At 39.9% G+C, this 24,267-nt stretch overlaps 1 protein-coding gene across 1 annotated transcript; it reads right to left on the bottom strand.

Moving 5' to 3' along the window:
• Nucleotides 1-471: 471 nt before the first annotated feature.
• Nucleotides 472-19,580, bottom strand: LOC311260884 (sodium- and chloride-dependent GABA transporter 1). The gene is made up of 13 exons (XM_084359153.1): nt 19,030-19,580; nt 17,242-17,376; nt 11,812-12,022; nt 10,851-10,983; nt 10,141-10,275; nt 8,187-8,290; nt 6,856-6,980; nt 5,584-5,696; nt 4,614-4,754; nt 4,379-4,478; nt 4,180-4,280; nt 3,902-4,069; nt 472-3,726 (listed from the first exon to the last, which is right to left on the bottom strand). Exons 1-13 carry the CDS (start codon nt 19,247-19,249, stop codon nt 3,613-3,615), a joined length of 1,800 nt encoding a protein of 599 aa, XP_084215279.1. The 5' UTR covers nt 19,250-19,580; the 3' UTR covers nt 472-3,612.
• Between the last annotated feature and the right edge of the window lie 4,687 nt (nt 19,581-24,267).

Here is a 24,267-nt window from a genome sequence, read left to right on the forward strand (position 1 = left end):
CAGACTGTAGGCTTATCGTTGACACTGCAGTATTGTTAGTTCAAACCAGAGTTCAAGCTGTGAGGATTTCATTAGATTTTTTGGCTGGGTTAGGGTTATTTTTAAAGTAAAAGATTTTTAAAGTAACGAAAATGTAAAAAAAAACCTTTAAAGATAGTGAAAAATGTTTTGGATCCATCCCCTAATCCGGATCTGCACCAAAAGTTAAAGAGGTCTATCCAGGGTCATGACCTATCCTCCATCCAAGTTTCGTGGGAACCCATTCAGTAGTAGTTTGTGTAATCGTATTGACAAACCAACGGACCCAGGCGAAAACATAACCTCCTTTGGCGGAGGCAGCCAAAGAGTTTGGCAGCCTGGAGTTTTGATTTTTGAAACATGACCTTCGAGTTTTTCAGAGTGGAGCGCATCGTTCCAGTTTTTGTGTGTATATAATGAAGAAAAACCAAAGTTATTCACTGACACCAGAGCAAAAATGAAGGCTTTTTATTCAACATAATATAAGACACCACAAACCACTACACAGTAGAAATATGATAAAAATATAAGGAAACACACATTGATATGAAAAATCAAAGAGACTGTGGATTTGTAGATTTTTGTTAAACAAACATGAAACATGAGAAAACATGAAAAAATATCCCACCGTACAAATATATATACTTGTTATATATAAAGTCTGATTAGCTTGTTCACAGTGACACTGCGTGAATGTGAGGATACAGCAGGTTTACAGTGAAATTACTATGAAACTGTAACAAATTACAATGACAGCATTGAAGACTAAATGTGTATTATGGCAGGAAAGTTGAAAATATGTGTGAGGACAGTGTGATTTCATGGAGCAAAGAACTTCTGCCGGTTTTCATTCATTCATCATCACACAGCCACAAACTGCAGCAGCTAACGTCATGGATCGATTACCTCAGAATCACCAAGTAAAGTAGACTATTACATTTAAGTTGTACGAGCTAAAACGTTTAACAACTCAAGATTATCAGTCTACCTTACATGGTCATTTTGTGGTGATCGGTTTCCTCAGTTTTTTTTTTTTTAAATAAAGTCACTTTGTCAGATTTTACAGTGTAATCAGTGAAGTTTAAAGGTGAGAAGAAAACCAACAGTGTCAGCACATCATGGTACATGTCTGCCCAACTCCTGTCTTTCAAATAACCCACACTGGAAGCATAATTAATGTTACACTGTAAATTATAATGGTTGACTTCCCGTCAGGATACTGATAACCTCAGAAATACCAAGTAATACTTTATTACATTTAAGTTGTGCGAGCGGAAAAGCTTTAACGACTTCAAAATGATTAATCGACCTCACATGGTAATTTTGAGGTAATTGGTTTCATCGGTTTTAGATTTTTACAGTGTAATCGTCCGTTGAAATTGTGTATTTTAGTTCATATTCAAGCTAAATATCATGAAGTGTAAACAGGAACGTATTAGAAGGAGAATCTTTGCATGTTTAAAACGGTTGATACAATTCATAAAACAGGAAAATAATGCACTTTACACTGTAAATTTTCGAAAGCTGAATTTACTTTTTTTTTTAAATCGAGGAAACCGATTATCTCAGAATTACCAAGTAAAGACGACGACCACTTTAACAACTTAATTTTAATAGTCTACTTTACTTGGTGATTACAATGTAATCGGTTTCCTTGATTTTTTTAAGTAAAGTCACTTTGGGTCAGATTTCTTACAGTGTACAACAACAAATACAACATGCAACAGCTTAAATAAAAGTTTTGGTTGTCAAATTAAATAGATTATTAAACACAAATCATGAAAGGCACTTGAAGAAGGTAACATTAAGTTTCATGAAACAGATGCTTCTCTTGTGAAACTTTAAACCCCATTGTTATGATGTAATGAGTTTTGTTTGTAGTTAGCACCTACAGTACATCTGACAGTTTTGTTACAGACCTGGGATTTTGTATCTAAGACAGTGGTGTTGCACTCAGAAACTGCCAAATCGCACAAAATGACGACTTCTTCATAATCGTTTAAATAGTGAGAACGAGGTGTAAGATACATGTTTCGTCATTGAGAAATATCATCATCATGAAATCATGTTCAGATGTTTTTTTTAGCATTTATTATCAGAGCATGTGTTCGATGCTTTGGGGGAAAAAAGGCACTCCGGGATGAGGGTTTGTCTGGTAAGATATCAATAAGACATAGTTAGACAATCTGACTGTGAAATAACTCCTCCGGTCATTTCCAGTTGAGGTTGATCGTCTACTAAACATTATACATTAACCCAAAGCTTATACTTCTGACTCTGACTGAACCTTCTTCTGTTCACGTACGACGAGGAGGTCAATCATTAAAAGAAATGACTCATCACTGATGTCCAATCTCAAGGTTAAACCTTGAGTTAGACTACATTTTGTTTCCAACCAAAGTAAACTCATTGTCCTCCAGTCAGTGATTGACTGCAGGTTTTTGGATGTCCGACTGCAGGAACCAGAGAGATCCCAGATTACCAGATAAATGTTGCCCTCCCGAAGATTATCTGCCCTCATTAGCCCGATTCAGCTTCGTGGACGTGGATCAAAGGCAACACTTATAATCTCTAAGAGTCGCCTGCTCCAAGAGAGTCAAAATAATGCAGACGCACTACTGATTAACCCACTTCTCAACCTGCAGAGATCAGATGGATCGTCCAAGCGCTGATTCATGGGTAGAACATTAACCTGCAGCCCAGATCACATCAGTCCCTGTCCCGCTTTTGATCACCTCTGCTAATGTCTGTTCAAGGATTTTACCTCAGAGACTGACATCACATGCTAACGTTTCTCATAACACTTTCTGGCTCGGACAGGTTGTGTCACGGTTCAGAGGCTCTGCATTTAGATGATGTCTTCAGCCTGTTTGTGATGCATTTCATCAAAACATGTGGCCTTTAACGGTTTCAACACAAATGTATTCAGCTAAAAAGTAAGTAAGCTAATGATTGCCTCTGCCACAGATGAGTAATACACTTAATCCACACAAACTCACTGACATTTATCAGAGATTGCAAGAGATTATCATTTGTCTCTTTATCTTTGGCTGCATAGTCGACAGGACACATGATCACTCAGACCTGAATCAGATTAAATTAATTTAACCTAGTCCACAAAACATTTCTGGAGCTTCACAGCAAAGCAGCGCTGCAGCATTCTCCTAAACAACTGAGGTAGACTTTGTTTAAACCCTTTCTAGAGCCAAAATCATGTCTTTTCAAATCAATTTGGGATCTCTGGGCTTCCGAAGATTTGGATTATGCTGGACAAGCTCTACGGAGCCATGTTGTGTTTCTTTCTGTTGCCCCCAGCCACCTCAGATGTTTAGGAGAAAATGCTGCAACGCTGTTTTGTGCAGCTCCAGAAGTGTTTTGTGGACGACGAAACTTCACCCGACTTTCCATCGGCATGAGGGTGAGGAGATGACGACAAGATTATCCTTCAAGATAATGTAAAGAGTCCTTTGGTAATACAAAAAAGGATATACTTGTAATTTTATGATCGAGACTTTAAGACTGTAAATATGTTTCTTTACATCACTCAACACGACGCGTATGGACGCACTGACGTGGCGTTTGCTGCATTCCTGCTCATGCCACTGAGGTCAACAAGGTTTCAGTCGCAGGGTTGTCGAGGTTTAGCTTTTCCGGCAGCCAATCCTCAGCATCCAGGTCTATTGTGGAGGTCAAGGCTTTTTTTAATCTCTGGAGGTTGAAGAAGGAAACATTTTAGACACAAACAAACTCTTCAGGGAACTTTGTTCAAGCCTGTCGGCTCAGGCAGGCGAAAAAAAATGGAAGTGGGGTGCAGTCATGCAAAATCATTAAAACCCCCTCTGAGAAACTTCTACTAAACTTTTGCCATGGCTGTTACACTCACCTGAAAAAGTGAACCTTTGTTGTTATAGATCTCTTGAAAGGCTCCAAGTGGGATCCACACGATGGACACCAGTGAGACGCCCCAGCCCGCCCACTCAGCCCACAGTGGGTATGTGTACTTTTCATATTTAGCTGGAGAGTACTGGGCAATGCTGGAGAGCAGGATACACTATGCAGGGGGGGGGAAAGGATAGTCAGAAATTTGTACTGATAATGCAACACGATTAATTGAAGCTTGAGCTGCGGTGATTTGAATTAAGATTAAGTTTAAAACCTCACCAGCACCAATACAGGACAGAAAAACCTCCAACAGAGACGAAAGAAGATGTTTGGAGTTTTTCCGAGCATCCTCTTAATCATTAAGGAAATCCTCGGGACACCTGATGAAAAAAGGAATAAAGCTCAGAGGTCTAAAGCGTTTACCACGAACTGGAAATCCGAAAAACATTTGAACTTGTGAACTCTATGTGGATCTTACCAAAGACCCAGCAGACAGCTACAACTTCAAAGAAAGCCAGGAACATGAGGGAAACCACAGCGGTGTAGTGGTCCATCAGCTGAAACACATAGATACCTCCCTGTACAGGAAGGAGAAGAGAGAAGAGAAAGACCAACCCTGTCACTGGTGGTGTAGCTGTTACCCTGTAGGTTATCTCATATCCTCAAAATGTGGTTCTCTGAGAAGTAAAAGAGTTTCACTGTTAGATATCTACCTTGGTAATGTGAGGAATCCCCAGAATGAAGAAAACGATGCACACAACGAGGGTCAGCAGCTCTTCTCTCTTCAAGTAGCGCAGAACTTCAGGTCCAAACTCGTCTTTTATGAACGTCACGGCGACCTCAGCTGTGGCAAACTGTGGCACACGCACAACACAAAACTGTGATTATGAAAGTTAAACCATTTGCCGTTTTCTCTTGATTTGTTGTGACTCGCAGACATTTGTTTATCTTTGTTTGAGGCTGTGCCAAGAGCCGTGTAACCATGACTACAGAGATGAGCGTCAAAATAAAAGTAGTTTAGTTTGTTGCACACAATTACTTTTGCCATTTTGCATCATAAGTACCTTTAATTTTGATACTTTAAATACATTTTGCTGGTAAAAAGTATGTACTTTTAATGAAGAAGAGTTTCTGAGTACTTCCATACAGGAAGAGGTGAGAAAATAAAAGCATCAACAATTTGGGTAATTAGCTTTTTGGACCTTAAAGTTCCAAAATAAAAAGGAGTGGGATGTAAAAGTTAATATAAGGAAGAAAAACTTTCCAGTAATTGTACATTTATGCTTGTAAGAGCCTGGCAGTCAGTTTGGGTCAGAGGCACTTTATTTATTTTGATGAATAAATTCTGTGTGTAATCATTTCCACGACCACGGCCAAATAAATGACCACAGCTAGGTCACAGAGAAACAGTCTGTCTGAACGTGCACAGACAGAAATCCTCTGTATGTATGTTGAGTAATGACACATCCACTTTGCCCAATTTCCCCAAGAGCGTGCCTCTGACCTGACGACATCCGAGAGACAAACAATCTGTCTGACTTCAGTTTTATTGTGCGTTTCCAACAAATTCGAATTTACAAAGAGCACAAATTCAAATGTGCATTCCTTCATCATCATCTTCATACTGTTCTCCTTCTCGGACGGTCTCACAATGTCCTTACAGGAGTGTTGAGAGATGTTTACCTGACTGTCCAAACCCAGACACAGCAGCATGAAGAAGAACAGAGTGGCCCACAGCTGAAAGACCGGCATGGTGGAGAGGACCTCCGGGTACACGACAAACACCAACCCAGGACCTGAACCGAGACACAGTTAAAGTGTTGTTAGTACGATGAGATGCAAGATGTTTATTAGCGAGCTTAGAGGTGGTGGTATGCCGTCTTTTTTTTACCTTTGGACAGAGCTAGGCTAGTCATTCTCGCTGTTTGCATGCTAAGCTAAGCTAACCGGCTGCTGGCTCCGACAGGATAGTTTTACTTTGTAAATGATCTTCTCAAACCTTTCATTACATCATCACCATGAACCTGATTGACTCTTTTCTACATTTTTACATAACACAGTGCTGTTGATGTAGTGTGGCTGTACCGATCGACATGATTCATGCCCCTTCTTGGATTGATCTTTACTGAACTGAAGTTTAAATCCTCAGCTAATCCAAGCAGGAGCTGCTGGCAGTAGATATGAGCAAGAGGACAGCAGCAATCACTGCAAGACTGTGAGTCTCAGTGTGTGTCTTCGTGGTACAACTGTGCTAGACAGAGTCCCAGAACTTTACAGGTGCACAGTTGAGATCAAAATGATGGTGGTTCAAAGACGGTTCTGGTCCGAGTGAGGGCGCTGAAGTAGGAGGGTAGGAAGTAGGGAAGGGGCCACCTCACTTAACGCCCCTGGCCCACGTTCGTTTTAAGAGACCCATTGTGCTTTTTCATTTTTTTCCTTTCCAAAAAACTGGATTCTACATTTCCCATAATGCACCTCGTCTTTCATTAGACCTTCCCTGCCTGAACAACCAATTTATAAATGACATTTTGCAACCAAAGGATTCTTCTTATTACAAACTGGATGTGAAGGATATTTTTCTCTGCAGCAACAGAAGAAGAGCAGCTGTTACAGGCTCAGTAATACTTCTCATCGTGTGTCAACTGAACTTGCGTATAATCGGTGGAGTACCACTTTAAGAAACTGTACATTTCTGCTATTTATCCTTGAGTGACCTGCACATGACAAATACTCAAGGCAGACGTGCACATCCAGAAAAGCGTGTCTTGTTTTTCCATGGAAAGAAGGACAAAATGCTCCCGGGAGGATGAAAAACCAAAACAAGTTCTTGCAGCTGACAGCAGAGTTCAGGACCTATTTGTTTGTCCGTCTGTAACACCCTGACATCATTTAATACATCACAGTGAGTCCGCAACAAACAAACTCAGAGTGTGCTGCAATGGGCTTGATGCTTACCATCTGTTGCTATGTTGTCCACTGGGAGGTTGTGAATATGAGCCATGTAGCCAATAGCTGAGAAGATCACAAAGCCAGCCAGGATACTCGTGAATGAGTTGATGACTGATACAATTAAAGCGTCCCTGAGAAAAGAAGGAGGACAAAATAAAAATTTTCAGTACAGTTCAAGAAACTTAAGACACCAGAGACACCTGGATCAGCAAACTCCTTTTGTTTGTCAGGAAGGATTGCACACATTGGAAATAAAAGTAGAAAGTGACTGGTCGGTGAATAATGCTGAGGCAGTTGAGGGTTTGTGGTCTATTTTCTGCATCCCACAGAGAAGCTGAGGCCTTCGTTGGTGCTTCACTGTCGTAAAACATCCTTCAGCTCTTCTGGAAACTAGTGATTCACTGCTGGAGAGCAGGGTAAAAATGTTGGTATCACCATGAAACTTCTCCAGACGATTACTCACATTGACATTTTTAAGATTGCAAGTTTTCTGACATCATTTGTTTAAATATGCAGATAAGGTTTTGTGTAAATAAGAACAGGAATGAAAACGTTGGATAAAGTTCAAAATTCTTGTTTCATTTTGTTGACATATTAGCGTCATATATTTTTTCACGTGATCGAATATTAAAGAGCTGTTACTGCATCCTCTGGCTTTTATTTTGAAAAGAAAATGCACACCAAGCTACTTCCTCCATAAATGTAAACAATGCTTTCACCAGTCGTTCTCCATTTCTCCCTGTCTGGTTATGTGGATGGTAGCGAGCCCATCAGACTGGTTATGTGGATGGTAGCGAGCCCATCAGACTGGTTATGTGGATGGCAGCGAGCCCATCAGACTGGTTATGTGGATGGTAGCGAGCCCATCAGACTGGTTATGTGGATGGTAGCGAGCCCATCAGACTGGGTTCATCTCAGCTCTCTGCAGGCTGGGAGTGGCCTCCCGAGAGAGCAGCTCATGTGTATGTGTAACAGCAAATTTAGACAGAAGACTAAAACTGGAGCTACTTCCATAAACAATATGTCCACTTTGTTTCTCTGCTGCTGTGAGAAAAACAGCCACACACACACACACACACACACACACACACACACACACACTGTGATGGTCCCCTTTTCAATTTTGGTGTTTCACTTGATTGTTTATTCTGTGATATATCTGAATTTTCTTTTAATTTTTGGTCCCCATTTCAGGTCATTTTGGTGACACATTTCATTTGACATGTATGTATGTATGTATATGCACCCATATCACAAAATCCCTAACTCATCGTGAGTGGTGTTCATACAACAGAAACTCAGAAAGCAGTTTCCCACGCAGAGGATAAATTCCTTACCTGAGGATGTTGTTGTTGAACTTGTTGTAACTAGCCATCGATATCATGGAGCCAAATCCTATTCCAATGGAGTTAAATACCTGGGCAGCTGCATTAACCCAAACCTGTCATGGAGATGAAGCACAGCAAAGAGTGGAGATTAACTTGATTTAGTTTTTTAGGCCCCACAGAAACCTGTTTTCCTCCGAGATGCAAAACACTTTCAACCAAACTTGGATCAGTCTTGTTTTATTCACGAGAGATTTCGATATCCGTGGGGTTTTTATCTGAGCGCTTCTTACAGGTTTGAAGTTGGAGAAAAGGTGATGTCCTGCAACTCTGTGCATCTATAAAAGCCCATTCCCGCCAATTGGATCACGTAAGTCATTATAATGAGACACTGTAACTCAAAATAACCAGAAACCTTTTAAAACGTATTAACTAAAATATCTCTTAATATTTACTTAAAATAACGAGTAACTTTCTCAATATTCTGACCTACGTCTATCACTAAGTCCAATGAACAAGCTAGCTTAGACTCATTATTTTGAGATGCTAAGTCATTATATTAAGAATGTTTCTTATATTTTGTGATTATGTGTTATTATATTGAGATACTAGGTCATAAGTCATGATTTTGAGATAAGAATTCATTTTTTACAAAGTATATAGAAAGTCATTAATCCGAGAAAAGTCATTACTTGTGAAAAACATTGTCATTATTTTGACAAAGTTTCTCATTATAATGACTTATAGTTTCTTATTTATTTATTTTTGGCTGGAATGGGCTTCCACAGTGCACTAATGGGGATTTAGCAACATTTGAATCAAAATGTGATCACAGCTGTTGCTGATGTTGTCAGTCAAATCTAATACAACTCAAACAATTGACTTTTTGAGTGTGTTTGTGTTTCTCTTTGACTTTATTCGATTGCACATTTAGTGAATTATGTTTAATATTCTTTTTCACTGCACAGGTTCACTGACATTTGTATTTATAGTTTTAAACCTGAGTTGGGCTATTCTCGGCTCAGTAAGGGAGCACTCTGTACCATATCCAAGCATGTTTGACCCCCCAAAGTCCAGTTTGTTTGACTAGTGTGAGCACTTTCTTGGCCCTGGCGCGGTAATAGGAGGCGTGCTTCGGCACGGTACGGTTTCTAATGCACAAACACAAGCATGCAACATGCACGTGTCGTATAATCGGCACAACTATTCCTCTCCACAATCATTTAACAACAATGGCGGCAAAGGTTCACGTTGGTCCGATGCAAAGCTTGAGTGTTTCCTCGAAATTTGGACAGATACGAGTTAAGTCAGTAAAGTTACAGTCATGTTCTCCGTGTATCTTGTGAACTAAAGGGCGCTTTATGATGACGTAAAGTCATGCGGCCCGGTTGGGGCTGGAGCAATACGAGTACAGGCCAGCAGGGGGACTGGGGAGGTGGGACAATCGTGCTTCGGCACAGTACGGAGTAACTGGGCCAAGTGTGAGTGTACCATAAGTAAACAGCTTATTTTTGTCTTGTGCTACTAAGAGGTCCAACAAATCTGTCTGTAGATGTCCCTGACTATTTTGGGAGATTTGAAGCACTGATTTTTATCTATCAGAGGGAAACTATCACTCTAGTATGGCTTTCTGTCCTGAAATGTTATTGTGGTAGCGTCTCTTGTCCCGAGTTCAACCTAAAGAGTTTATCGAGTTTATTCCTGCGTTGACCTCTTCCCTTCTTTCCTCTCGCAGCTCTGGCTTCGGTTGACTTTAAGGCTTGAGCAAACACAAGATAAGAGCCTATTCTGTGGAAAGGGAGGCTTCAATCTAAACAAAGGTGATTTGTATAACATCCCTTGATTTCTCACACAAACAGAAGTTAAATATAACATCAATACCATTTATCCACCTCTACTGTTTGAGATAATAACTGCCAGGTGAGCTTACTTGTTGTGATGTTTGGTGTTTGATTATGAGTCTCACCTTCACTTCGAACAGTTTGCTCCAGATGGGTGTCAAAAAGAAGAGGATACCGTTCATCGCTCCAGGGAGCTGCACATTATTAATGAGCAGGGCAAACAGGATGAAGTACGGAAATACAGCGGTGAAATACACAACCTGTGTGACACAAACGGTGAAAAGCAGAAACTGATCAACGCACTGTGAAGTTGCAGGAGTTGAGCTTCTGCAGCCAGTGAGGATGATTTGATTTGGCTCAAAGAAGGTTATTTTATCAAACTTTAGGTGATGAGTTACTGTACAGCATATCAAATTAAATCAAAGACACATGCATGCTGTTAGAATATCCAGTCGTCACTGTGTCATTCTATCGCGTCCTCATTTGAGTTGGCTGAGCAAACATGTTTGTTTTGTATCTGAAGCTTGTCTGTGTGCAACAAAAGTGTCCCACCTGCAAAAGACATAACACATAAGGTAGAATATGGTGAATAACCATTTTACAACACACTTTAAGATGCACACTTATCATTTTAGATGTCATTCTTGGAAATATCAAAGCTTACAAACTATATTCCAGTAATCTGCATGAAAATGAAACGCTTCCCTGTAAACCTCCCCCTCTACACATATTAATTTTAAGTGTCACAGAATATAATTAAAGACCAACGAAACATTCATCATATCACCACAGTGCATAAACACATCTTGCAGAAAAAAGCAGCCGTTGTTCTAACCTTGCCGCTGGATTTGACTCCTTTAAATATGCACAAATACACGATGACCCAGGAAACAAGGAGGAGGCCAAAGAGTTCCCAGCGAATACCACCAGCTTCGTCAATGCCATTTGTTTTCTCCAGAAGCCTGTGACTGGGGGGGGGGGATGGAAAAAGAAGTGTTAAAAAGACAAACGGCATCCGTAAAGCCAATGAAAACTTGGTTTCAAACCTTAGAGAAGTATTTCTGGGCTGTCTACGCACTTAAAAGATTAAACTGATTTGAATTTGATTCTACACGACCGGAGAAAACAGCTGAAAGAAAAGGACTGTGGTGTTTTTTCCTTTTGCTCATAAGGTTAAAAAACCTACAATAACCAGAATGCAATGCGCCACACCAGACTAATAAACACTCCCGCTGATGGGTGACGTAGTGTAAGTTGGCCGGTGCTATGCCAAAAAGGTTTAACACTCAAAACTCAGCTAATCTGCTTCATCAGGACTGTGTGCGCGACGTTTTAAAAATAATTGTCAGTTGCCTCGTAACATAAACCTAAACACAACTGTCGACAAATTTTGATTCATATGTTGCTAAATATATTATAGACACAACAACACACCACATGATTTTAGTGACGGCGTCTTCCTCCACTGAATGTAGGACACGTTGCCATAAATAGCATAATTGTTAGACTCCGACCTGTGCTCATTTAACGGTGCCGATACTGATACGATTATAAGGCAGTAAAAAATTCTGATGACGATAGATCGGCTGATATACACGTTTATGGGAAATGATCCCTAAAATGACATTAGCACAATTAACATTTAACTTTTAGGGCATTTAGCTGACGCTTTTGTCCAAAGCACCTAATGATGTATCTGTGATAGGCCAATATTGGTCGATAATATCGGTCAGGGTCTAGTTATTATATAGAAACAATACATTTCTGTGGTTGAAAATGAAGGAATCTTTTCTCACTCAAAGAACTGCTGGCTGGCAGACTGCAGGTGAGTGTTGTTGCCCTGAAAACCGCTGGAACAGTTTCCGACTTCGTTCCAGGTGTTGTTGCAGGACGTCCAGGGGAGGGTCGCTCCGAACGAGTTGAGCAAATAGTAAAGTGCCCAGCTCATGAGCACATTGTAGTACGTGGAAAACACAAAGGCGATAACAACTGTGGCCAGACCAACACCTGCGGAGTGACACGTAGGGGGGAAGAAGACACAAAGTGAGGGACGGATCTGCCGAAGTGATGCCATCTGTGTGGAAGAAGTTGTAGCCTACACTTTTTAAAAACTGTTCTGCAGGGGAAGGGTCAACTATTTGGGCCTGGGATTGTAATTAGGGCTATATCTTAACATCTTACAAAAAGTTAGAGAACAGTGAAAAGCTGGTGTCTAATCTCTGGGCAGCGGTGGCCAAGATGAAGTCAAGCAAAACTCGGCCACACATAAAAGGCATTCCTGGAGCAATGGATTAAACATTCCTCTCTGTCATTTGTCCTGTGAGTACAACAGGCCCTCGCTCAACTGAATAAAGGTGAGATCAAAGTCCTCCGACAAATGTAAATTATTCAGTCTATTTACACCTGTGGTTGTCTGCTGCGTTATCGCATTTCAGGTTGGGGTGTGTATGCTTGCATATACGATATGTGCGTTCCTAGTTTTTGCACCTGTCTCCTCCTGAGCAGTGACTCAGCAAAAAGAGCTCAGCAAGTAGAGGCTCATTATTGTGACGGAGGACACTTCAGTGAAGTGGACATGGAAGATTAAACATGTACCTTTTTAAATACAGGAAAGTATCCTCAATAAGCAGCCTCGATAAGACATTTTCCACTGCTCGCTTCTTCCGTTTAAAACTGTTATTTCTGGAATAACTGCTCTACTTTTTGCTCTATCTGACACATAGATCAACATTTTGCGAAATCTGCATATCCGCTGACTTGCTAAGAGACTCTTAGCTTAGCACAAAGACTGGAAACAGCTGGAAAAGGCCTGGCCTTGCTCTGTCCAAAGGTAACAAAATCCACCTAGCAGCACCTTTAAACCTCACTAAAGCCCTGTTCGCACAGGATTATATTACAGCGGGCTTAATGTGATTTATAAATTAGCCCGGGGAATAAGAAAAATCTATATTTCATGTGATTTACCGACATTATCTTTGAATATGATGTCAAGGCTCAAGGTAACATCAACGTCTCAGAGGCAGATACATGTTCCTCAACAGCCAAATTAATAATATAGTTCAGTGATTATCTAACAGTGGTACGAGCTCCACTGGGTGGTCCAAAGACCATAAACTGTCATTCAATTTCATTTGAATACGGACAAAAGTGATGTATACACATAGAGTATATACACATCACATAAATAAAACAAGTATCTGTCAAATTTCAGCCACGCCTAGCCACGTAGGTTGAACATGAACGTGACATCACGTTACGTAACCTACTGTATACGTCCTGAAGTTGGTGGTACTTGAGAAATTTGGTTGTGCATATAGTTAGCTAGCGAGCGAGCTAGTAAGCCAACTGTTTCCAGTCTTTATTCCCGACTAGGCTAACTGGCTGCTAACTCGAGCTACTGACCCTCCCATACAGCAGACAAGCAAATAAGCTAATTTCCAAAAAACACTGAACGTTTCCTTTACATATCACTATTCCTAATCTTGTTCATCATGTTATCATTGCCATGTTTGTTATTTAAGAATGACAGAGACGTGCTTTGCCACTGTCTCTGAAGGAAGTGGCTCTCTGTTTTTCAGCAGTTTATGAAAACGTTCCTGTCGAGATTTTCTTTACTCGACTGGAATGCCACGCTCCGCCGGACCCAGTGTCAATATCTGGTAAATGGGAGGACAGGCGGCTGAAAAACAGTTCTGTGTCATCACAATGACAGAGCCAAAAGGAACCCCCTCTCCAAGCTCCAGGATCAGCAAGAACTACTGTGTGCGATCCACAACAAGCACTCCTTCCTTTGTTAACGCCTGCTGACTTCTTTTGCTTTGCAAATCTAGCTTACGCGGTCGACTGCTCTGCTGGTACAAACCCCAAGTGGGGAAGTGATTTGTCATTTTAAACTGGCAAAACATTACCGGCTGTTGGACTCGAAAACACGGCAGAGCAGACAAAGATGGAGGGAGTCGGTGAGAGCTATCCTCCTCTGTCTCTTTTCTTTTTATTAATGCATTACCTTGTCATACCTCACCTGTTCACTGACACAAAATTTGAAATTTTTCCAATCAAAACTCCACATTTCTACGCTTTGATTAAGCATATTGCAGTAAATTAAACATGAGCATATTTTGTTGATTTGTGATAGATATGTGCAGGGGCATCTAAATCAGGGATCACAGGTTCATCACAGCAAACTGCACTGAGTTGCACAGTGAAATCATTCAAAAGAACATACAGAGAAAAACTACCTGCTTTTGGACCTTGTTTAGCACAGATCATTAACCAGGAAGAAATGAGCGATAAATCAAGTGAAGGACCCATACGTTTTGACCGGGTAGATAATCTCTGTTATTAAGGAGATAAGAAAACTAGGGAGAAAAATCTTCAGTTAGAACAAGACAGGCAGCATATTCACTTCACACCCACAAGTATTGATTGTTGATGGCTGGGCTCTTGTTTGATTTGATCAGTAATCGGTTAGATGAGCTGCCGGTGCTCTCTGAGTCCAACACTTTTCAGCTCAGTCATACGTTTGATTTTACGATTTTGCAAGGAGCTTCTGCCGTGTGGGATTTTTTTCCACAAGCACGTCAAGCTGTTAAACAAACATCTGAATGATTTGCCTGATTATTTGTTTTGAGAGCTAATGTGGACTGTGAGAGCACGTCTTCGGTCGTTTGACTTAATCATCGTACGAATAGATCGAATTCAAGGTTACAGAGCAAAATGGTTCAGTTGATTTTAGTGATTTCTTTCTGAATGATACACATTCAATGTTTATTGCGTATTTAAAAACAATCAAGATAAATAAGTCAAAAGAGAAAAGGGATTGAATTGTTAGTGCAACAAGTTCTCATCCATCAACAAGTGAAAACAATTCGTTTATCAAGACAGAAAAAAGTGCAGATTTCATTTCAAAGAGAAAACAGAGCACTCCAGCCTGCAGCACAGACCTCTTACATGATCGCAAAACATTAAAAACATCTAGTTTGGATTTCCAGATATGCATCAAAATATACTAAGACAGAAACATGAACACAAAGTGAAAATGTTCATGAAGCCCTGTCTCGCAATGAAAGACCTCAATGACAGACATAAACTGACACAATCACATACAGTTATCTAACTGCACACATATTATCTCTCATGAAAAGTAGACTCACTGGCTAGTCAATATATAACTACTGACACAGCCCATCCACGGCTGACGTGACTGAATAGTTGTAGTTGTTGCGGCCCATGAAGAAAAACCTTAAAACTGAAATACTGCTCTTACTTGAAAAGCTGCATCTTACATACACTGTAAAGATGTTGGATGTTAGAGGTATATATTATAATTTGCTGCAATTTATGCTGTGCAGAAAACAGCAGCTTTAAATTATACAAGACTGCTGAATAACCCCTCAACTGAAGAGAGGAAGACTGTCTGCCAGTTCGTCTCCACAGGCTTTTACAAGTAAGAAAAAGTACCTGTACTTTGTACTCTGATGCAATGTGCATACAGTATTACAGTTTGTATGGGTTTTCTTTATGTTCCTGTGCTCAAATGCATGTGGGGGTTGTTTTTTTTTAGCAAAACCTCCATTCCAAAAAAAGTTGGGACACTTTGTAAGTCATATACAAAACAAAAAGTGATCATTAGCTCATCCTTTCTGACGTATTCTCAAATGACAACAGTACAAAGATCACCCAAGTTCACCCAAAAATGAACCCTCATGTCGAAGGAATCATGGGTAAAGTTTCATTGTCCACAAAACATAGCTGTGGATTTGCTTTTTAAAAAAAACAACAACTGAAAAATAAAATTAAAATGGCTCCACACCACTTGTCCTGCACAACCAAAGTCTCTGGAAGCCTCAAGATCCCAAAGTGATTTAAGACAGACATATTTAAGCCCTGGATGCGTAGTCAAGCTTGTGCACTCGTTTCAGACGGCGTCCAGCTAACGCTTTTAGCTTAGCAGCTACAGTGATGATTTCGACCAAAAAAAGGTCTAAATAACATCTTTTCGAATAGATTTGGGATCTCAAGGGCTTCCAGAGACTTGCCATTTGCCGGTTGAGCTGTATGGAGCCATTTCATGCTTTCATCCATTTCTTTTTTACACTTCAAAACAAGTCCCCGTCTACTTCAGCTATTTGGGAGAATGCTGCAACGCCGTTTTTGCTGTGAAGCTGCGGAAAATGTTTTGTGGACGACAAGAATCCGACTTTCCATCGATACGGAGGTGAGTAGAAAATGACTGAATTTTTCATTTTTGGGCAAACTTATCCTTTGACTGGTTACTGGTGTCATGATTGGGTGAGAGGAGGTATCCACAAAAAGGCTCAGTCGTTCACAACTCAGGATGTGGTGAGTTTGCCACTTTGTAAAACACATGACTGTGTAAAGGATATTGCTACATGGGCTCAGAAACAGTTTCTTTGCAATTGATAGCTTTCAGTTTTCTATTGACATTTTACAAAGCGTCCCAACTTTATTGGAAACATGTTTGTACAACTAACAGCAACGAGTGCTCACGTTCACATCATATCTATTGCTGATAATCTACTATAGGAGTCATAACTGTGAGTTATTGCTTCATTTTTACTGACTCAGCCCTCAACAAACTCTTCTGTTATCAACAGCTATAAACTCTTATTTTCATTTTAAAATGTTGATGTTATAGACATAAAAATGTATCATCCTCGTGATCTGAATGAATTGATATTGTTCACACCGTTTATAAACCAAATGTGATGCCTCGTCCTCTCCAGAAATTGTCTACTTAAAAAATGTGGAGGTCTTTGTTTACATACTGTATTGATCAACTGGGATTTCTGGGAAAGATGGTTAATAATTCACTTTTTTGGGAGGTAATTTGTTCAACAATGGCTTGTAGCAACATTTTGATGGTAACTATACAAATAAATTGCTATCAAACCAAAAAATTCCTTCCACATTTTCATTGCCCTTTTATGATAAATGAGGATGTTTTCCCACCTCCATGATGAAATCATCCTTTTGATGATTAAATCAGGGTTGAATAGACACTTCTTATCAAATCTGAGTATACAAGAGGATTTCTTGAGAGGATGCACCCACTGGTTTTGTATACAAAAACTTTATATTTGACACAGAGTAAAGGACTAAACAACAATAAATTGTCTCTATGCAGGACTCAAACATCAATTTGAAACTGAAGGTAAACTCGTCAGGTGCTCGTCAGCGACCCCTCGGCCTGGAGAGTCACTCACCTTTGAACAGGGGACACATTTTGGCGAAAGCATGCACGGGACCTAAACGAGTGTACTGCCCAATAGTATACTCCATGAAGAGCAGAGGGAAGCCACACAGGACCACCATGATGAGATAAGGGATCAAGAAGGCACCTGAATCAGAAGGACAGAGAGGAACAGTGGGTGGCTCATAGTACAAGCAGCTACTAACTAGCAGTCAAGTATGTGTAGTCGTGCTTCTTTAGATATGATGTGGTAGCTGCTGTATCATTGATTGGATAAAGCATGCTTACAGTGCAGAATGGTTTTATGATTGGTTAATGCATTTATAATGCTCAACAAATCACTAAATACTGTGACTCTGTTCAGCTCAGTGAAAATGAAGCTCATGTTTAACAGCAGGACACTTACTCCAGTGGGCTGAATTTTGCTGAGTCATTCTCAGTTACAACAGAGATGATGTCTTGACTCAGTCTGTCTGTGTAATGATTACTAATAAACATACAGCGATCGGCTCCTTTCTAATTCCCCTAACTGTCGCTGTAGAACATTTTAGTGGAAATACTTTGACGTGACGTGACTCGGCACTTCATCCAAAGATGTCACCGTCACCAGCCTGTGCAGGGTTTTTCCATGCATCGCCCTAACTTGCCTGATATGTACCCAAACAAGTTTTATAGTTCACAGAAGAGATGGATGGCTGGATAACAAGACGTTATAGATTGGTAAGGAAGATAAACACCACATTGACGCATGTAATGACTGAGGCTATTTATGAAAATGCTTTTGTGTAGGTCATATGCTCATGTGACTGCTTGCTTTCTTGCTGCAGATATTAGGGGTTGTGTAAGAAGATGACTCATACATTGTAAACATGGCAGTCAGAATGGTAGCTCACATAACCTTTGTTAACTTAATTTTTCTGTTGTTTTTGTGTGTGTTTTCACTCACTTGATGACTTAAATTCAGTTGAAAAGTCGTCTATTTCCACTTTAAGTTTCGTTGAGTCCCACTCGATTTCAAACCTTATATTTATGTTCCACATCTTTCGAACAATACGAGTCGTATTCAACTTTTAAAATCTCATTCATACTCGTGTCTAACTAGCTACTGCTGTAGCTGTGTTATTTTAGATCACGCTACCTCGCTCGGTAAGACCCCGCCCTACTCTGCATCTGATTGGCTACATTCTGCCCGTTAATTACATTACATTAATGTAAGTTTTAGTCACTGATGCTCTTATCAGTATCTATTGCGACCTTGCACAAGCAGTCTTCACCTACTTTAAAATCGGTCACACTCTATTTATATTTATATAGCTTTTATTATGGCTTTTTAAGTATTTGTATTATTGTTTGTTGTTTTGCACCTACAGACCACAGCAAATTCCTTGTATGTGTAAACTTACGTGGCAATAAAAGCAATTCTGATTCTGATTAAGTAATGTGCATTTGCAAGCCTCACCAAAGATTGAACAGAGGCGAGATGTCTCACTCTGTAGCTAAAACGGAGCGTTCAAGACACAGTGTGAAAAGGGATGATGCGGTAATGCACCATATGAGAAAAATGACGTGTTTTCTGAAAATTAAAGTATGTAAACCTGTTCTACTAGGACCCCCAAATAAAAGTACGAACCTGAAAATTAGCATCATATGACCTCTTTAAAGTTTAGGCTCCTTTTAAGTGTCCATTCTGGTGGCTCTACAACAGCAATGTCCTAAAGTAGCCTTTTACAAAACATAAAAGCTATTTCACATTTGTATAAAAATGTGTGTTCAGACAGGGGTGAGGCTCCCTCAGTCTCACCTCCACCGCTGCGGTAGCACAGGTAGGGAAACCTCCACACATTGCCCAGCCCCACCGCGTACCCCACCGACGCCAGGATGAACTCCAGCCGCCCACCCCATGTGGGTCTGTGCGCCTCTGCTGCCGCCGTCTTCTCGGCGACCACCTTCAGATCAGAGGGCTTCACAGCATTACCCTTCTCATCACACGGTATCTTTGAATTGTCTTCACCGACCTCCATCGTGGTTTAATATCAGTGATGAGGGTGTAAGTGGCTGCTTTGTGTTCTCACTGCGCGTTTCTGTCTCTTGTCTCCGAGGACAAAAAAGCACAAATCAGAGAACAGACTGCATCGATTCCGTTTGAACTCGAGTGAATGAGCCTCCTCAGGTGTACAAAATCCTCTGTGTGATGATCTCACAACACCGGAATAAACTCCCACCAGGTCCGTTACTCAACAATGATTCATGGTTTGTCAGTGAACGCGTAAATTCAGCGCCGTGGAGCCAGTGAGGAGCGCGGCGCACGGGAACACAATGACCGGCTACATACACGTGCAGAGCGACCGGCGCGTCTGTTCCTCATTCAGCCAACTCAGTCTGCTGCTGTGACATAAGTGCAGATGTCGTTTTCCACTCACACCGACCCGGCTGCTGTCAAGCAAGCGGGGTTGAGGCGGGGCCCCCTCCAAAATAAAAGCCCGGTAGTACGCGTGAGTCAGTATGGGAGCAGATATGTGTGTCAGCAGGCCAGGAAAACACACTCTATAGAAAGGCTGCACCTCATATACTTAAGTAATGTCTGACTTCTGCAGGATGCATCCTAAATCCCTGAAGCTCACCATTAAAGGGGCAATACGTAGATTTATTTAGGAAGCGATTCAAACTCAGAATTGTAGTATTTACATTATTAATGAGGTAATAATACAAACACAGAGTAAATTAAAACTGCAAGCAGTGATGAACGGCCCTCGCAGTCCTACGCATGTCGGGGCATGCTGCTGTCATGAAGTGCTGCTGTTGGGGTATGCTGCTGTCGGGCTTGTTCATACAGCAACTTCTGCTGAGTTATGAAAAGTGAAGGCAGTCAAGCTGTTTTTTTGTCATTTAGCAATAAAAGCGCCACCTATTGGCCGATTTGCACCAAATTTTTCACAAAAAAAATATAAAATGAAACTGCCACCAGAGCGCCACCTAGTGGCGGATCGGTAAAACCTTCAACAGATATCCTCAGGAGGGCATTGACAATAATTTTGCCCAGTTTTGTGTTAATCCGACCAACCGATGTGGAGATATAAAATACTTCAATTTAAAGAGTGCCACCTAGTGGTCATCGGCCAATTTTGCACACAGGCTTAGGGGGTTATGGGGAAGTAGTATCCTGAGTTTCATGTCATTTGGACAAACCAATGTGGAGATATGCAAAACTTGGAACACACTTGGAATATCAAAATTATTTTAATAACTTTTTGTCAGGAGGGTCCACAGATGGTGTGTGGCAAGGTTGGTGCAAAATTGCCTGGGAGGAGTTCGAAAAAGTAGGTTTGCGTCATTTTGCGAATTTGCAGAAAAAAAAAAGCGGAGGCGGATATGGGCGTGGCCATGCAACACTGTTTGAAGCTAGAAAGGTGGCAGGGTCCGCCACATATAAACAAAAAAGTCAAACAGTATGAGTGTTTATGAAAGCACTGTGTCGTGACCTTTGTAGAAGAAAATGATTTTACTGTTATTATATCATTTTGTTGTTGTATTTTTCTTTCTTTCTGACCTGAAGCCACTTTACATTGATAACAGACACAGATAAACAGACACTGATTAACAGATCTCTGTGGTTACATAAGACCAGCCCTGTGAGGCGTCACACCAGAGTCTCAGCTGCTCCTCCTCCATCAATACAATAGTAATCTAAGTAATAGTGAGGTGTAATCTGTTTCACCCAGGAAGCCTGTTATTCAGTTAGCCTTTTGCCTTGAAACATTTGCATATTGAGCCCATGAATATCTACTCAGACTTGAGGATTTCTCGGATGCCCTCCCCCAAACCTATTTCTTCCTGTTACCAGTGACCAGGAAGTTACTTTGCTCTTGATTTACTACAATAATAAAAATGATTCTTGTGCACTGATGCACGAGTATAACAACATTTATCCCTCATCAATACACATTACACCATGAAAAGATATTAATGCATCATTTATTCTTTGTGTGCCAGATCTTTTAAACATTTCAGCAAGAAGCTGACACGCTGAATGTTGACGGAAAGATATTTACACAATACTTCCTCTTTTCCGCTCCTCTCATCCTCCTCCCGACCTTCACCCCCCCTGCTTTCCTGTCCTCCTCTCCTCCTCCCCACCCGCTCCTACTCTCTACCAGTGTTTCATTGCAAATATGGGATCTTCTTTCATTGAAAGCACAAGACACAACAGGTGAGGGCATGAAAACTGACACATCTTTGAGGTGTAAGTGAGCGTGTAACTAAGCGTGAGGTTTGAATAACACCTGCCTCGGGGGTGTGAGAGCTCAACAGGTTTGGCAAATAGAAGGACTGCTGATTTAGATGATGTTTTTCTTTGTGCCAGTCATATCAATCACTACGAGAAGTGTTTTTTTGTCACGATAGCTCACTTGGTTCGAATCCAAACTGCAGCCCTTTGTTGCATGACGTCCCCTTTTCTCTACCCCCCCCCCCCCCCATTCCTGTCATCATCTCCAGCTGTTCTGTCACATAAAAAGACACACAACTCCCCCCAAACAGATAAATCTCTCTGTGTCACAAAATTGAAAATAACCCAAGTGTCGTGTCAGCTGTCAGAGGTCTTAAAGGAGGAAACAGCATGCAATAAAATGAGGACATGGCTCAACACTGGTATCATATCAGGTCGTGTTTAGGACACAGTGACGCACCTTGACTGTATCTATCTCAGTGGATACACACGTTATTGTTCTGTGTCAGAGGAGGACACCATCTGTGCTGAATGAGCAGGTTTTCTCACAAACTCTCTCCACAAACGGAAAAAAAATGATTAACTGCAAGCTTATCAGGAATATCCTCCTGATTACGCTTTCACTACGCTGCTCTGTTTACTCCTCTCAGTTACACCTTTTCTATTATTTGACTGTGGTGTCAGAAACAAAAGGCACAGTTCTGAGAAATGGGTCTTCCAGGTATCTGAACGGCAAGTTATACGACTTTTATACAGAATAACATCATTTTTTAAATCATCTTCTTTATCAATACAGTTCATCAAAACATAAATGTGGTTATTCAGCGTTAATTAATAAAATAATTACATACAACAAGAAAATATTTTAGTGTGTTTTCTTCATGGTGTTTTATTTTTTAATATAAATCAGGTTGTACTACTGTTACTGACCTGACCAGACACCTTGAATATCAAAAGGTTTGTGTGGCCAATCCAACCTTGTGAAGGCAGAATATATCCTTTGGTGCATATCGTCCATTGGAGTGGAGAAAAAAAAGATGTAGAAGAAAAAAATAATATTGAAATTTTAACATCTCTAATAGCAAATTATTTTACCTGTCTGGTTTTGTGAAAGTGAAATAATCTGGCAGTAATTCCTGACTCACTTTTTATAACGTTGATGCTCCTTTTAAATATATTCCCAAATATATTGGGGGGAGTTACTGGCATGATTTCTCACTTGTTTAAGAGTAAAAACAAACAAAAATATATTACTTTGTGTTTTGATAATTAATGCAAGTAAGAGTTAAATCATGTGTGGTAGCTCAGCTTTATACAGTATCATACAGAATCACGTATCATCCAGTCAGGGAGGGACATGATCATCTTATCTATACCTCCAGACAGAGTGTATGCAAAGTGTGGAGGACAATGAGGCTCTCTCAGGTCAGCTTACCATGAGCATACAATAAACATTCCTTCACATACATGAGTTTCTCCCACAGATGTAAAGAAGGGTGGACCGGGGCTGCTTGTCACACTGGTTATACCTCCAACACCAGAGGGCGCTTTTTAAAAATTCTAACAGCTGGATGTGCCATTCATTGTTCTGGGGTGGCTTTGCTCTTTGCAAAAGCCCATATCAGTGACAAAATCTAACCTATGTGGAACCAGTCAGTTTGGTTTATAAATGTTATATTTAAAGAATGAGCATTTATAGATCAAGCTCTACTCGATGGACAGGACAGATGTATCAGGCCGTCCTTTAGAGAGGACAACTCACATACTAAAGGCCAAACAGCAAACTGTTTCTTTGTTGTTTTTCATTATTTCTTGATGTAAAAAAAATATTTTATTGCTATTATTTTTGTAATGATTCATTAAAAGTGCTGGGCAAGTTACTTTCAAAATGCAATATATTACATATTACTAGTCACCTCCATTTTAAAGTAATATCTTACGTTTCAATATTACTGTCTGCGTAGAGTAATAAATGACTTTTTACACTACTTTTTAGTTACTTTAATTAAAAAAAAAGCCCAAACAATCTATATAGAACGATTAAATAGCTGGATGGATTGTTAAAAAAAAACAACAATAAACTCTTCGGTCGGTAACGCAGATTGTAACGTGTTACATGGCATAGCTGTAGTAATATATTACTGAAATATCATCAATAACGCGTTAGATTACTCCTTTACTGCTAAAAGTAATATGCTACTGTAATGCGTTGCTTTTGTAACTAAACAAGATTTTACAAACACTGGAAAAGAAAAAGAAAAAGAAAACTTTTCTTTTTCTTTTTTCTTTTTTCTTTTTTCTTTTTCTTTTCTTTTCTTTTAATAAGATTTTACAAACACTGGAAAAGAAAAAGTAAAAGAAAAAAGAAAAGAAAAGAAAAGAAAAAGAAAAAAGAAAAGAAAAGAAAAGAAAAGAAAAGAAAAAAGAAAAGAAAAGAAAAAGAAAAGAAAAGAAAAGAAAAGAAAAGAAAAGAAAAGAAAAGAAAAAAGAAAAGAAAGAAAAAGCAAAGAAAAGAAAAGAAAAAAGAAAAGAAAAGAAAAAAGAAAAAGAAAAGAAAAAGAAAAAGAAAAGAAAAGAAAAGAAAAGAAAAAAGAAAAAAAGAAAAGACAAGAAAAGACAAGAAAAGACAAGAAAAAAGAAAAGAAAAAAGAAAAGAAAAAAGAAAAGAAAGAAAAAGCAAAGAAAAGAAAAGAAAAAAGAAAAGAAAAGAAAAAAGAAAAAGAAAAGAAAAAGAAAAAGAAAAGAAAAGAAAAGAAAAGAAAAGAAAAAGAAAAAAGAAAAAAGAAAAAAGACAAGAAAAACAAAGGAAAACAA

The sequence above is a fragment of the Pagrus pagrus genome (assembly GCF_965226575.1).
Source record: "Pagrus pagrus genome assembly, chromosome: 8".
NCBI lineage: Eukaryota > Metazoa > Chordata > Actinopteri > Spariformes > Sparidae > Pagrus > Pagrus pagrus.

What these genes read in the sequence shown, in the direction of transcription:
- LOC311260884 (XM_084359153.1), bottom strand. Translation starts at nt 19,249, where the DNA reads ATGGAGGTCGGTGAAGACAATTCAAAGATACCGTGTGATGAGAAGGGT. An exon ending in GTGCTACCGCAGCGGTGGAG is followed by an intron (nt 17,377 to 19,029) that starts GTGAGACTGAGG and finishes CTTCTGATTCAG; the next exon opens with GTGCCTTCTTGATCCCTTAT. An exon ending in ACAAAGGTTCACTTTTTCAG is followed by an intron (nt 3,727 to 3,901) that starts GTGAGTGTAACA and finishes TTCAACCTCCAG; the next exon opens with AGATTAAAAAAAGCCTTGAC.